Source organism: Lutra lutra, chromosome 15, assembly GCF_902655055.1.
Source record: "Lutra lutra chromosome 15, mLutLut1.2, whole genome shotgun sequence".
Lineage (NCBI taxonomy): Eukaryota > Metazoa > Chordata > Mammalia > Carnivora > Mustelidae > Lutra > Lutra lutra.
Window position 1 is genome coordinate 20,958,578 of NC_062292.1, and position 15,343 is coordinate 20,973,920.

General features: G+C 38.5%; 1 protein-coding gene across 1 annotated transcript in view; it reads left to right on the top strand.

Moving 5' to 3' along the window:
- The window catches only part of SWT1 (SWT1 RNA endoribonuclease homolog), a 104,830-nt gene that overhangs the window by 5,072 nt on the left and 84,415 nt on the right, over positions 1-15,343 (top strand). Inside the window, 3 exon segments of the mRNA XM_047704312.1 lie at positions 881-961; positions 4,130-4,188; positions 10,904-11,630. Coding sequence (XP_047560268.1) covers positions 881-961; positions 4,130-4,188; positions 10,904-11,630 — 867 coding nt within the window.

Sequence of the window (15,343 nt, forward strand, 5' to 3'; positions counted from 1 at the left end):
GTCCTCCTCACCCAGAGTGCCAGCTGACGTCGGGGCTCCGGGCCTACAAAACAACTGACCCCCCATCTGGCTTCCCTCTCATTCTCCTGTTGTTTTCACCATTTTGTGGTTCCGCAATCCAGGCACATTCCTGCCTCAGGGGCTTTGCCCTTCAGTGGAAAACTCTAGATAAGCGCATAGTTTCTTCTTCCCTCCTTCAGGTCTCCAGCCAGATATCGTCTCCAGCCAGATATCGGCTTATCAGTGGGGCTTTTTCTGACTACCCAGTTTAAAATTGCAGCTGCTTCCACACCACCTCCCAGCCCTTCCTGCCCTCTTTCTCTTTTTTATTTTATTTTTTCCAGTGTCTCATCTGACACAGTAAATATATTGTTTATTTGTAAATTCCTGCCCAAAATTTTAACTTCCATGAGGGCAGGGACTTCTGTGTTTTCATTAATCTGTCCCCACCATCTAGATTATCTTTGGTACACAGTAGGTCCTCAAAATATGTTTGTCCTGGGTCTACTGAATTTTGGATCCCCTGGGAAATGACTGGATATATGGTTTTGCTTTGTAGACGACTGAATTCCACCATGGCAATGCCTCCTCCCGAAGCCTTTATCTGAGCTCTCAACTGGCCTTCCGGCTTTAGCTCTTGTATCCCATCTCATCTCTAATTCAAGAGCATCTAGATCTTCTGATTTCTACTTGAGTTTTCCTTCTAATTGAGTTTCCCTCCCCCTTACCAAAGTTTGTGTGGCTTTAAACATTTTTTCCCCCCTGAAGTTTATTATGAATGTAGAAAGAATGTTAGTTTATAATAACAATGATTAAATAACGCTGTCTTAGACTATGCTTAATTTTGTGCTTTTTTTTTTTCCCCAAATGGCATGCTTAGGATAAGACAGAGAAAAAAACTTCAAGTTCTACTAGTTCAGCTTGCTGTGTAAGGTCTGTTTCATCAGAGAAGAGAAAACTGGTGAGTGTTCGTATATTGTAGCCAACTCTAGATATTATTAATATTAAAGTTTTAATGTGTGATGAGAAGGTTTATGATACATATTCCCCCACTACTTTTCCACTCATCTTTTCTTTCTCTTATACTTTGCGATAGCCAATAGAAAAAACACCAGTGTTTGGTTTCTTCCTTCTACTCACCAAAAAGGATTTAACAAGTTATTTCTTTGTGCAGTTAGACTCTATCATGCAGAGTTAGACAACATGGATATAAATTAAGAGAGTTGTTTTTTTAATTCATTTAGCCAACATATAGTACATCATTAGTTTCAGATGTAGAGGTCAGTAATTCAGCAGTTGCATATAACACCCAATGCTCATCACATCACATGCCCTCCTTAATGCCTGTCACCCAGTTACTCCATCACCCCATCCATCTGCCCTCCAGCAACCCCCAGTTTGTTTCCTATAGTTAAGAGTTTGTCATGGCTTGTCTCCCTCTCTGATTTTTTCCCATTCAGTTTTCCCTTCCCTTATGATCCTCTGCACTGTTTCTTATATTTCACATATGAGTGAAACTGTATGATAATTGACTTTTTTTGATTGACTTATTTCGCTCAGCATAATACCCTCCAGTACCATCCACATTAATGTAAATGGTAAATATTCATCCTTTTTTGATGGATGAGTAATATTCCATTGTGTGTGTGTGTGTGTGTGTGTGTATACACATACACATACCACATCTTTATCCATTCATCTGTCGATGGACATCTGAGCTCTCTCCACAGTTTGGCTATTGTGGTCATTGCTGCTATGCACAGTAGTGTACGGTCCCCCTTCGGATCACTACATTTGTATCTTTGGGGTAAATACCCAGTAGTGCAATTGCCGGGTCATAGGGTAGCTCTATTTTCAACTTTTTGAGGAATCTCCATACTGTTTTTCAGAGTGGCTGAACCAGTTTGTATTCCCACCAACAGTATAGGAGGGTTCCCCTTTCTTTGCATCCTCCCCAACATTTGTTGTTTCCTGTCTTGTTAATTTTAGCCATTCTGACAGGTGCGAAGTGGTATTTCATTATGGTTTTGATTTGTTGTTTCCTTGATGCCAAGTGATGTCGAGCATTTTTTCATGTGTCTGTTGGCCATTTGGATGTCTTCTTTGGAGAAATGTCTGTTCATGTCTTCTGCCCATATCTTGACTGGATTATTTGTTTTTTGCATGTTGGATTTGATAAGTTCTTTATAGATTTTGGATACTAGCCCCTTATCTGATATGTCATCTGCAAATATTAAGAGAGTTTTTAAGTCTTTTCCCATATATGGTTTTATTTGGCTTTACAATATCCTTTGGAGGTAGCCAAGGCAGATGTGTAGCCTTTGTGTTTTCAGATTCAGAAATTGAGATCTAGGAGGTTACATGACTTGTCCAAGGACACAAAATTGTTTATAGCAACAGAGCCAAATCCAGAGTCATTCAAATAATTAAAAAGACATTAAGCTAGTACATGGGTGGTTGGTGAAGTACTCAGGGCATTCAGGTTAATGTTAGGTGTATGTTGGGATAGCAATGTGGTCATGGGTAATAAGGGAAAGTAATTGTGAAACTTGTGGGAATACAGAATTCTGTTTTTAAGGATTTGCTTGTTTTTATATAATGACACTGCTGTTTCAATTTATTGTTTCTGTATTAACCTTCTTAAAACACAGATTTCAATATATTTCTTCTCTGTTGAAAAATCACTTTTTAGTCTGGGATTCCGGACCCTCCTAAATTTGGTCACCCTCAACTAGCCAGTTTTCTTTTTTCTTCCTGAAAACAGCCCTTCTGCTTCTAACTAGGCTGGTTTGTTTTTTCTCTGTTGAGTTTATACCAGTCATCTCCAGCTGCTTAGAATGCCTAAGTTTTCTTAGCTGAGACAACCTTTTTCTTTTACTTGTTAATCTTTATTTAATCTATATTCAATCGTTAGTGTGTGTGTGTGTGTGTGTGTGTGTGTATATGTATGTATGTATATACGTGTGTGTGTCTATATATATATATATATATATATATATATATATATATATATATATAAAATATTTATTTAGGGGTGCCAGGGTGTCTCAGTCGGCTAAGCATCTGCATTCAGCTCATCCAGTCCTTTGTTGGGCTCCCTGCTCTGAAGGGAGCTTGTTTCTTCCTCTGTCTCTGCCTCTTGCTGTCTCTCATGAATAAATAATAAAATCTTTTAAAGAATTATTTATTTATTTATTTGACAAAGAGGGAGAGAGAGAGAGCAAGAGAGGGAACCCAAGCAGGGGGAGTGGGAGAGGGAGCACACTCCTTACTGAGCAGGGAGCCCTATGCTGGGCTCGAACCTGGGACCCTGGGATCATGACCTGAGCCGAAGGCAGATGCTTAACAACTGAGCCACCAGGCGCCCCTCAATCTTTAGCATATATTTTGTCCGCCTTTTTTCCTAAGTATGTTCCAACTTTTGGTGCTTGATACTTTGAACTCTTTTACAACTTAATGTATGTTCTGCTTTCACACTTAGGTGTATAATTTCATTAGATTATTTGTATATATTCTTCTTCTCTCTGTTCTATAATGTCTATAGGACAAGGGCTATATCCTGTTTCTCTCTTACTTCTCTTCTGCCTAGGCCTGTATCCCCAGAACACATGGAGAGACAGATTGGTAGAGTAGAGATAGTAGACAGAACTATTTCAGTCCTGGCTCTGCTGCTGACTTGCTCTGTAATGTTAAGGAAGATACTTTTCTCTGTTTGCACCTTGAGTACTTTACCTATAAAATGGGGCATGATGATAAAACCTGTTGTACAGGATTATTGGAAAGATTAAATAAATTATTGTGTCAGGGGGTGCCTGGATGGCTCGGTCCTTAAGCATCTACCTTCGGTTCAGGTCATGATCCCAGGGTCCTGGGATCGAACCCCACATCAGGATCCCTGCTTGGCGGGAAGCCTGCTTCTCCCTCTCTCACTCCCCCTGCTTGTATTCCCTGTCTCACTGTGTCTCTCTGTCAAATAAGTAAATAAAATCTTAAAAAAAATTATTGTGTCAGCCTATTCACTATTACATAGATGTGGGGAAAAAATATTGTCTCCCAGTCTTTCTCCTGTAACTAAAGTGTCAGTGCATGATTTCTATTTCCTGAATGATTCATTTTTTTTTTCTTTCAGAAATCAGATCATATAGACATTCTGTACTGTGATGTAAAAAGAAGACAAGAACTGAAAAGGTGAATTCCTTCTTTTTGTTGATATCTTTTACTTTTGGAGGCTTAGAATTGTGAGACTAAATATTTTGATATGCAAAGTTTTTTATTTGATCAGTACTGATTTGCATGCCAATATTTCTAGCTGTAGCACAGGTTATAATTATTGAATTTTTTTTTAAAGATTTTATTTATTTATTTGACAGACAGAGATCACAAGTAGGCAGAGAGACAGGCAGAGAGAGAGAGAGGGAAGCAGGCTCCCTGCTGAGCAGAGAGCCCGATGTGGGGCTCGACCCCAGGACCCTGAGATCATGATCCGAGCCGGAGGCAGAAGCTAAACCCGCTGAGTCACCCAGATGCCCCTGATTTGTTTTTTGAAGATTTTATTTATTTGAGAGAGAGGCATAGCAAGAGTGCACAAGCAGTGTGGGAGATGCAGAGGCAGAGGGAGATGCAGAGTCCCCACTGAGTAGGGAGCCCAACTCAGGGCTCAGGACCCTGGCGTCATGACCTGAGCCAAAGGCAGATTTTTAACAGACTGACATTATTGAATTTTTTAAATATTAGTGTAGATTTAATAAAAAGTTGAGCGAAATAAAAAGTCTATCATAATTCTATGCTATGTAAATGACACTTTCAAGTAAAATGCAGATTTTTATCTCTGGTGATTTGATTTTGACACATTCTTATAAGATGCATAACTTTGTTATATATAGTAATAGAAGAAGTTGTGTGGCTGGTTTAGAAATTTAGAAAGATAAATTATATGTCACCTGTGAAGAGAATATGTTGCTTATTGAATTGTTATGGTTTTAAAATCATGTTATTTAAATAGGATATGGCTACAACTAGAGAACTTGTAGCATAATGGTAGGGATAATGGAGATTACTTTTCTTTAATTTCTGTGTTCTTTGGATAAAAATTTCAGAGAACTTTGTGGTGATGGTATTTCTTGCCACTAATGGGGTAAGTATAAAAGTATAGTGTGTGAAGAAAGTAGAGGAGATCATAGATTCTCTGAAAGTAAGTGGCTATGGGAAAATGATAAAAATGGCATTAAATATATACATAAAATTTCTGCTTCCCAGACAAATTTAGTTAATGTTTGCTAAAAACAAAAAATTCAGCTTGCCTCTGGCTTTTCTTCAGTTTTTTTTTTTTTTTTTGTCTCCTCTTCTTTCTTTGTGATACTTTGCTTCTGTATTATTATTCTGTTATGAATTTGACATCACATTGACTATTACTTTCTACACTTTTTCAAAATGGATTATTAATGCCTTTTATCCTAATATTCTTTTTTTTTTTTTTTTTTTTTAGTTCTTAAACACTGCATGGTTTTTCACTAGTTACCTTTAGCCTTAGTAAGGGCACATTTTCTAGCCCTTGATTTTATATGTATGTATAAGAGCATGAATAGACTTTTGATCTATGTATACTACTCTCCTAGACTTGTCCACAGTCTTTGGAAGGAGGAAGAAACAGTATTGTTGAATTATTTCGAGAATAGGATCTAAACTATTCCAGGAGTACAACGAAGTGCCCCTTGGCTTCAGTTTTTACTCAAAATCTGCAATTTGACTTCAGGTTTTGCAGCACTGAATAGTCAAAGCCTGCTGCTGCATTTCTGCATTCCTGAACCCACGTGTGCTCAGTGGACCACGCCGTTGTGTGGGTTGTCATCGTTGTGTGGGTTGTCATCGTATCTACTGGGAGTAACAATGTTAGTAATGTGAGCAAGGTGTGGCGTTTAGATTAATCATTAACATATGAATATTTACTTTCAGATATTGGTAAGCTCTCTAGATACAACTTGCAAGTGAAATTTTCTTTTGTTGAAGACAAACTGTATGGCGTACAAGATATTTTAAGACTGCCTTGTCATGTGTTTAAACAATATGGGATAGGAGCTATTATATACTGAAAAGTTGCCTGGACGAAAGAAAACTGTCCTACTGTGCTTTGGAAACATAAGTATCGACAGTGCAGAACTTCTTTTTTGAGTTGCCTGAAGAGAATGTGGTTCATTTACTGCTGTTGTTTCTCCATTGGAGAAGTAAACAAACTTACTTGCCTCAAGGTTATGAGTATTTCTTTATGGTATGTGGCATCTTCTGTAAAAATTTCCCTATTCAGTATAGGGATGGTCCCAAAATTGGTGTGCAATGAAAGCTGAGGTGCAGATGAAAAATGAGAATTTTATCATCCTGAAGCCACTTAATTGTGGTAATAATTACCACAATTCTCAATCCATGGTTTGAGTGTATATAGATGTATTAATAATGAAAAATCACCAAGGGCAACAATCTTTTTTTAAATTTAAAATCATTTAATTAACATAGAGTGAATCATTAGTTTCAGAACTAGAGTTCAGTTATTATCAGTTGCATAAAACACCCAGTGCTCATTCCATCAGGTGCCCTTCTTAATGTTCATCACCCAGTTACCCCATCTCCCCACCCACTTCTCCAGCAACCCTCAGTTTGTGTCCCATAGTTAAGAGTCTCTTGTGGTTTGTCTCTCTCTCTCTGATTTCATCTTATTTTATTTTTCCTTCCCTTCCCCTGTGTTCATTTGTTTCGTTCCTTAAATTAAGGGCAACAATCTAAATCTGCTTTTGAAAATATTCAGAGAGCATTTCTCTGAGCAGTGCACTTTCAGTTAGTGGGATTTCTTCACAAGGTTGTATCATCACTGTTGACCAAATCTTTTTAAGTCCAGGAATTGAGGAGGTGAGAAGTTTTGCCTTAGTTACTGTTAGATAGATGGCAACATTGCCACCAGCAAAGCCATTATTGGCAGAATTAGCCGAAAAGTAATTTATTATTCAACTGAGCTAAGTTGAATGTAAGTATATAATTCAGTATTGTGAGTGTATGTCATGATGACCAACAGAGAAGTTTAAACTGCTGATAGTGTTGACAAATTGTTTCTGAAGTATGTCATATTTTAAAATGGCTACTAAATTTTTACATAGTCTAATAAAAGTGTGAAATTTTGTCAAAACTTTAGTAATGACGTTTTGACAAAACTTCACACTTATTCTTATATCATGAGAGCTCATCTAGGATGTGTTTCAACTTCAGCTGAATATTGATTTTACACTATGTCACTCATAAAAGATACATACTTTAAAAAATAAGTATTTGCTGCATGTCTAACATATCTAAAAAGATCTCAGGGGCGCCTGGGTGGCTCAGTGGGTTAGGCCGCTGCCTTCAGCTCAGGTCGTGATCTCAGGGTCCTGGGATCGAGCCCCGCATCGGGCTCTCTGCTCAGCGGGGAGCCTGCTTCCTCCTCTCTCTCTGCCTGCCTCTCTGCCTGCTTGTGATCTCTCTCTGTCAAATAAATAAATAAAAAATCTAAAAAAATAAAAAATAAAAAAAAAATAAAAAATAAGTATTTGCTGCATGTCTAACATATCTAAAAAGATCTCAGGGGCGCCTGGGTGGCTCAGTGGGTTAAAGCCTCTGCCTTCAGCTCAGGTCATGATCCCGGGGTCCTGGGATTGAGCCCCGCATCGGGCTGTCTGCTTGACGGGGAGCCTGCTTCTTCCTTTCTCTCTGCCTGCCTCTCTGCCTACTTGTGATCTCTGTCTGTCAAATAAATAAATAAAATCTTTAAAAAAAAAAAAAGATCTCAGAACTTTAGTATTTTGGGTTGCAAATATAAAACTGCATTATCACAATCTAGTCTTTTATAAGGCTATTTGATAAGAGGTAATTTTAAGGTTTGATTTTTTTGGTCTTTTAAAAAGTATTATATTGTTGAGTTTTCATTAATTATGACTATAAAGGCCATGATCCATAGATGACTATAAAGTGTGCAGCACAGGGTTGTTGTGGAGAACAAATAAAAAGCAATATGAAGGGGTACCTGGGTGACTCAGTCAGTTAAGCATCTGCCCTCAGCTTGGGTCAGGATCCCAGGGTCTTAGGATTGACCCCCACATTAAGCTCCCTGCTTAGTGGTGAGTCTGCTCCCTTTCTCAAAAATAAATAAAATCTTAAAAAAAAAAAAAAAAAAGGAACATGAAAATGCTCAGGGCACTACAGGGTCCCCTTAAAAATTTTGAGTTAATGTTTTCTGTGTTGTTCTCCTAGTTTTTCTTTAATATAGTTGGCATCGTAAACATGGTATATTATTAGAAGCCAAAGTCCTATTAAAATTTCAAGTTTTTTTTCTTTTTTTAATTTTTAAAGATTTTATTTATTCGACAGAGAGAGAATAGGCAGAGAGGCAGGCAGGCAGAGAGAGAGGAGGAAGCAGGCTCCCCGCTGAGCAGAGAGCCCAATGCGGGGCTCCATCCCAGGACCCTGAGATCATGACCTGAACCGAAGGCAGAGGCTTCTTAACCCACTGAGCCACCCAGGCGCCCCTCAAGTTTTGTTTTATCATTATTTACTTACAGATAAATAATGGTGGGCAGTCTTTTTGTAGGCAGAGATAGAAAGAAGATGGAATCCAATGAAGACTCAGGTGAAACTCCTACAAAAACTCCCGAGGTGTTACAGTTTGCTCTTATGTAATTATTTGAGAAATCAGCTGTTTCCTTTGTTTTTCTCCCCCACCAGAGTGAAAGCAAATTGGGGGTCAGAACTCTATTGGGTGTGTCCTCCATGGCCTCTCCAGGGCCTAGTAGAGTGACAGGCACTTAGAAGACACTCAAAATTATTGAAATTTTTTCGCCTTTCTTTCTGACTACCGAGTAATATCGACTTTTATGAAGCAGGAAAATATCACCTCTAGCTATTGCTACTTCTAACATTTTAGCATATTTCTTTCTTGACTTTTTCCTGTATTTATATAAATTGTTGAGACCACATGATATATATAGATTTTTGCCCTAGTTGATTTTTGCTTAATATTTTATGAATATGTTTTATTAGATCATTGAAAACTTTCATAAACATCATTTAAAATGACCGTGATACTCTGTCATATTTAGTAGAATGGCATATTTCTTAGTCATTTCCAAAATTTTAGTATTTACCCTGTTAGCTTACTTTTTGCTATTATAAATAATCCTGAATTTTAAAAAAGATTTTGGTCCATTTTTAATTTTTTTCACCGTGGTATAGATTTCTAAAATGGGAATTACTAGGAAGTCAAAGAATATGAGCATTTTTATAATTTTTAATTATATCATCAAATTCCTTTATGAACTCTTTCTCTCTCTCTCTCTCTCTCTTTCTTTTTTTTTTTTTTTTTTTTTTTTTTGGTTGAGAGAGAGAAGGAGCACTAGCGGGGGCCGGGGGGTGAAGCAGAGAGGGAGAGGCAGATGGGGAGAGAGGGAGAGAATCTTAAACAGGTTCTAGGCTGGGTCTGATATGAGGCTTGATCTCACCACCCTGAGATCATGACCTGAGCCAAAATCAAGAGTGAGGCACTTCGTCAACTGAGCCACCCAGGCTCCCCACCTTCGTGGAACTCCTATATCATTTTGCATTTCTACCATGAGAGGGCCCATTTTTCAACCCCTTGCCAGTACTTAATGTTGTTTTAAAATCTTTGTTAATTTGATAAAAGAAAATGGTATGCTGTTATAATTAGAATGTCTTTTAAAAAAAATGTTTTTGATTACTAGTAAAGTTAAACTTTTCCCCCCAAATATCTATCAGCCAATCGCTTTTTCTTATCAATATTTTCTGTTATGTCTTATTCTAGAATCAGTACTTTTTTTTTTTTTTTTAAGATTTTAGGTATTTGTTTGAGAGCGAGAGGGAGAGAGAGCACAAGTAGGATGGGGGGCAGAGGGAGAAACAGACTTCCTGCTGAGCGGGGAGCCTGATGTGGAGCTTGATCCTGAGACTCCTGGATCATGACTTGACCCCAAGACAGATGCTTAACCAACTGAGCCACCCAGGCACCCAGAATCAGTCCTTTGTGATGAGCTTTTCATTTACTAAGGCTAATAAACTGTCACATATATAACAAATACCATTTCCCAGTTTTAAAAATTTTATTATTCTTTAATATGCTAAAGCTTTAAAGTGAATAGTTATTTACTTATTTATTTTTAAGATTTTATTCATTTGACAGAGTGATCACAAGTAGGCAGAGAGGCAGGCAGAAAGAGAGGGGGAAGCAGGCTCCTTGCTGAGTAGAGAGCCCGATGTGGGGCTTGATCCCAGGACCCTGAGACCACAACCCGAGCTAAAGGCAGAAGCCCAATCCAGTGAGCCACCCAGGCGCCCCTATTTATTTATTTTTAAAATTTTATTTATTTAAGTAATCCCTACACCCAACGTGGAGCTCAGACTCATGACCCCAAGATTAAGAGTCACGTGCTCTTCTGACTAATAAGCCAGCCAGGCTACTCATAAATAGTCATTTACAATTATTCTTTTTCTTTGTGATTTTTCTCACTGTTCTTAAGTTTAGGAAGCTCCCTATTAAGAAATTAGATTAACTATTTCCTTTTTTCCCCTTTGGTTTTTAAGGGATTAATATGAAGTGTAGCAATTGTAATTATTTTGTACTTCAATATATAATCTGTATGGAATTTATGCTGCCTGGTATTATATAAAGCTGTAAATTTGGTTTTTGTCCAAATAGACCAGTTATGCCAATACCATTTGTAATTCTTTCACTTCTTTCTTTATGTAACCATTTCTTATTCTTTATGAAATTGGTATCAGACCAGTTCTGTCATTTCCTGACTGAATAACACAGCACAACATTATGTATGATCATGTATAATTGCAATGTAACTTGGGTTTCTGTGCTACTTTACAGATTGGACGTAGAAACCGAGCCTCCAGGAAGGAAACAAAAAATCAGTTCTTCATCCCAAGGCCCTGTTAAACTCCAAGAAGCATCACATTCAAATGCTAATCAAATTATTTCACCGAGTCCTTCACACGGAACTAAAAAAGATCTAAGGAGATGTGTAGATTCTAAAGATACTAAATTGACAAATGTTAGGAATAAGCCTGACCACGGAATTAAAAACCTTAGTAATCCTAAAATGCCCAAAGATGTAAAACCTAAAACTGAAGTCCAGGCAAGTGAAAAACAATGGCCTCATGTACTCGTTCAGAGGGAGAAGATGAAAGAACTCAAGAAGGAAAGGCACAAGAAATGTAGGGACAGTTCTGAAAAACGCATTTCAGAGAAATGCAAGAGAATCCATTTTTCTCAGGATTATAATTCCAACAAGATACTTAAGGAACCCCTAGAATCTAGAAGAAGGAAGATCAGTTTCAAAATCCCAGTAAAATCCCATGATACCTTCCAGAAGCTTATAGAAGAAAATGTCTTCAGTTTAGAGTCTAACAAGTCAAAGACTAAGCAGGAGAAGAAACGCCTGGAAGGCTCCCAAGTTTCATTAAATTTGACCAGGCACAAAAGTGAACATTTATTTTCAGATTCCACATCTAAGCAGGTTGTTCATGAGTGGAAAGTAAAAAACCATCCCGAGCAACAAGAAAGTGATTCAAGTTCCAGGGAAAATGTAATCCAGGTAAGGTGGTGTAAAATGTTAATACAGGTTTTAGGAGAGAATTTTAATAGGGTCAGGTTTGAGTTGTTTCTGTTACGAATAAGATCACAGAGAGCTCATTCTGTTTAGTCAGGAAGATATGTGTTAGTTCCTTTATCTTACCCCTTTAGTTCCAGCCTCCTTAGGAAGATATCCTGGCAAGTATCAAGGATCTGTAATAGAAGGTGATAATGTGAAAGGTGGGAAGAAGCAGTTACAAACAGTCCTTTCAGAAAAGCCCTGCAACTGTCTCTTGGGCACTTCTGTAACCCTGGGTACTATAGAACGTCCAGGGGTCAATGTTCTGAATAGCTATTCCTCTAACAGTCATTTTGGAGTTCCACTGTATACCAGGCACTGCATTCACGGTGTCTGCTTCCAGAGACTTCATGTGAGGAGACACACAAGCAATCCATCACCTTATGTCTGATAAGTACTTACCGCTTAACATGGGAATCCAGAGCCAGGAGTAATGGCTCAGTAAAGAGTTTACTGGAGGGGGTAACATTGAACGTGAGAGCTGAAGAATGAAAAGGAGTTAACTCAAGGCAAGGCCAGGTTGGGTGGAATGGGAGAAGCAGGGATGTTCCCGGCAAAGGGAACTACATATACCGAGATCTGGGTTGGAAAGTTTTGCTTTTAAGTTATGTAATAAATCAGCATGTGTGAACTAATTTGAGAACCTCATCTCTATACAGTCTTGTTTATGTGGCAAATAACGTTATTTACCTTTAAGAGAACTTTCAAATCCTTGGAACTTCACAACTTCCAACAGACTGAAATTTGGAGACTGCTTTTAAAAAGGGCTGGTTGAGGAGCACCTGGGTGGCTCAGCAGCTTAAGTGGCCGACTTCTGATTTCGGCTCAGGTCATGATCTCATGGGTCATGGGATTGATCCTTGCGTGGGACTCTGCACTCAGTGTGGAGTGTGTCTCTCCCCCTCCACATCTTCCTTGCCACTCATGCTCTATCTAAAATAAATCAGTAAAATCTTGAAAACAAAACAAAACAAAATAGGGCTGGTTGAACGTACCTCCTTTTATGAAGAAGACTGTAGATTGCAGTATAAGATACTTCTTAGGAAAAACAGAGGGATTGTAACGAAGGAGGCTGGAAGAGCTGGAGAGAGGACTTTTCGTTCAATGAACTTGAAGGAGTCCAAGAAGAAAAACAACTGAGTTTGTTCTTTTTATTGCTTTCTTAAAGAAAAGCTTCAGTTTTCCTGTGTTATAACCAGTTCTCTAGCATAAAATGTGAGAATGGAGTTTGAAGTTGGGAGTCTATTCATTGAACATCTTTGTATCGTTGCTTGATGTTCATTCCCCTCTATTGTGCATCTAAAGATGTGAGCAATCCCCAGCAGTATTTTAGTTTAGGTTTTTTTTTTTTTTCCCAAGATTTTATTTGTCAGAGAAAGCGAGAGAGCACAAGCAGGGGGAGCAGCAGGCAGAGGGAGATGCAGGTCCTCCACTGTAGGGAGCCCAATGAGGGGCTCGATCCTAGGACCCTGGGATCATGACCCAAACCAAAGGCAGACCCCTAACTGACTGAGCCACCCAGGTGCCCCTACCTTATAGTTTCTTTTAGTCTCTACATAGAATTACCACATAAATCAAAAGAGGTATATAGTATGAATATTAAGTTGTAGGAGAAGCAGTTTTTACATGATTACTTTCCAGTTATTGGAATTAAAACTCTTTATCCGCTGTTCTTTAATAGCAGTCCTATCAGACTTAAAGTCATTTAGACACAGGAGCAGCAAGTAAATATTGTTCTTATCTTGAATATATTCTCTAGCATATTATCGACAGTAGCTACTCTTTTTTTTTTTTTTTTTTAAAGATTATTTATTTATTTATTTGACAGAGAGAGAGATCACAAGCAGACGGAGAGGCAGGCAGAGAGAGAGAGAGAGAGGGAAGCAGGCTTCTTGCTGAGCAGAGAGCCCGATGCGGGACTCGATCCCAGGACCCTGAGATCATGACCTGAGCCGAAGGCAGCGGCTTAACCCACTGAGCCACCCAGGCGCCCAGACAGTAGCTACTCTTAATATTATGTTTGTTGTTTTCCCCACAAGTTCCTCAATAGATAATTATCTTCCTAAAATGATGAGAGTACTTTACAAGGAAATAATTGTTATTTTCTGGAATTGGTAACCCTGTTATTTAGTAATCCTATTATGCTTTCTTAAGAGAAAAAACTTCTTTTGTTTCTTAAGTATTATGGTCCTTTGATAGAGACCCCTTTGTCTGTATCCTCCCCTCACCCTTGCAAACCAACATTCCAAAGATTTATGGTTTATAGGACACTTTTACAAACAGCATCCCACTTAATACTTACAGACCTATGAGGTAGCTGTTCAGTTTATCAAACATTAATTAAAGCTACCTGTTACGTATTAGGTACATCTCTAGGTTCTAGGGTCTTAGAGATGAGTAAGATGATCTTTACCCTTAGGAAGTTCCCAGGGAGGCAGATTAGTAGACAAATACAGTTGCAGTTTAGTGAAATACATATTAGAGCCCTACGAATTAGACTGGTGTTAGTATAAGTTTGGGGGTAAGTTCAGGAAAGGCTCACCAAGGTGGAGATTCTTGAGCTTGGTAGTGAAGGGTGTGTAGAGCAAGGACCAGGTAGGACCAGGATAGAGGGCCACAGTCATGAGGTTGTATGACAGGAGCGTACATGGGCATGTAAGTTGTTCAGCATGACTAGAGTTGAGATGTGTAGAAAATCTATGTATAGGAGAGGCTGTGGGAGAGGAAGCCAGGGTTCAGACAATGGAGTACTTTGTATCCCATGGGAAGGGTTTTTTTGTTTGTTTGTTTTATCTTGTATCCTGCAGATGGTATGGAAAGCCATCGAAACATAATCAGGGAAGCAGTGTAATCTGGTTTTCAGGTTAGAATCACACTAGTAGATAAAACCATTGTTAGTCTTGTTATTGATACTCCTCTTTGCCATCTGCAGGATGCTGTATCCCAGTTCATTTATTTACTAAAGCATGGTAAGAGGAGGGAAACAGTTAAATGCCCACTGAGACTTTCCTTTTTAATAAGGAGAGGTCTTCAGAAACAATTGATGTGAGCTTTCCTGGTTTGGAGGAGTGACAAAACTTGTTGAAGTCCCTGGAAGTAGCCTGTGGTCAAAGAGAGTGAAGGGTAGTAACGCGACCTAAATAAACAAACAAGACTTCAAACATCAGGAGTCGTAGGAAATTCTGATAATAATCTCTACCTTGTTTGGCACTTCTAGTCAGAGAGAACCTTAGGGATCTGGTGAAATTTAAAGTCAGATGGAGAATCATGGGACAGTAAAGGTATCACGAACTTAGTGTGTGATGTATATGGTGTTATATATACCATATGAGGACTGATGTTGGGAAGTCAGGATGAGAGCCGAATTCCCAGTAAGCAACATATGATATACTTGTTCAAAGACAGTATGTCATTTCTGCCATTTATAGCTGCCTGAGTTTGGTGTTATGTCAGAGAATTCTTAGATGATGATTTGGTTTAGTGGTGGCTTTTGCTGAGTTCACTATTACCTGTACAGAGGGTCAGGTAAGTCTCATCTGCTTACCAACAGTGCCAGTGAAAACTTGGAATTAATAGATTTTCAACCTCTGCTAAAGAGAGAATTAAAACACACACCTCTGGCCCTCCACCCATGTAGAACACAACTCTTGCAGTTT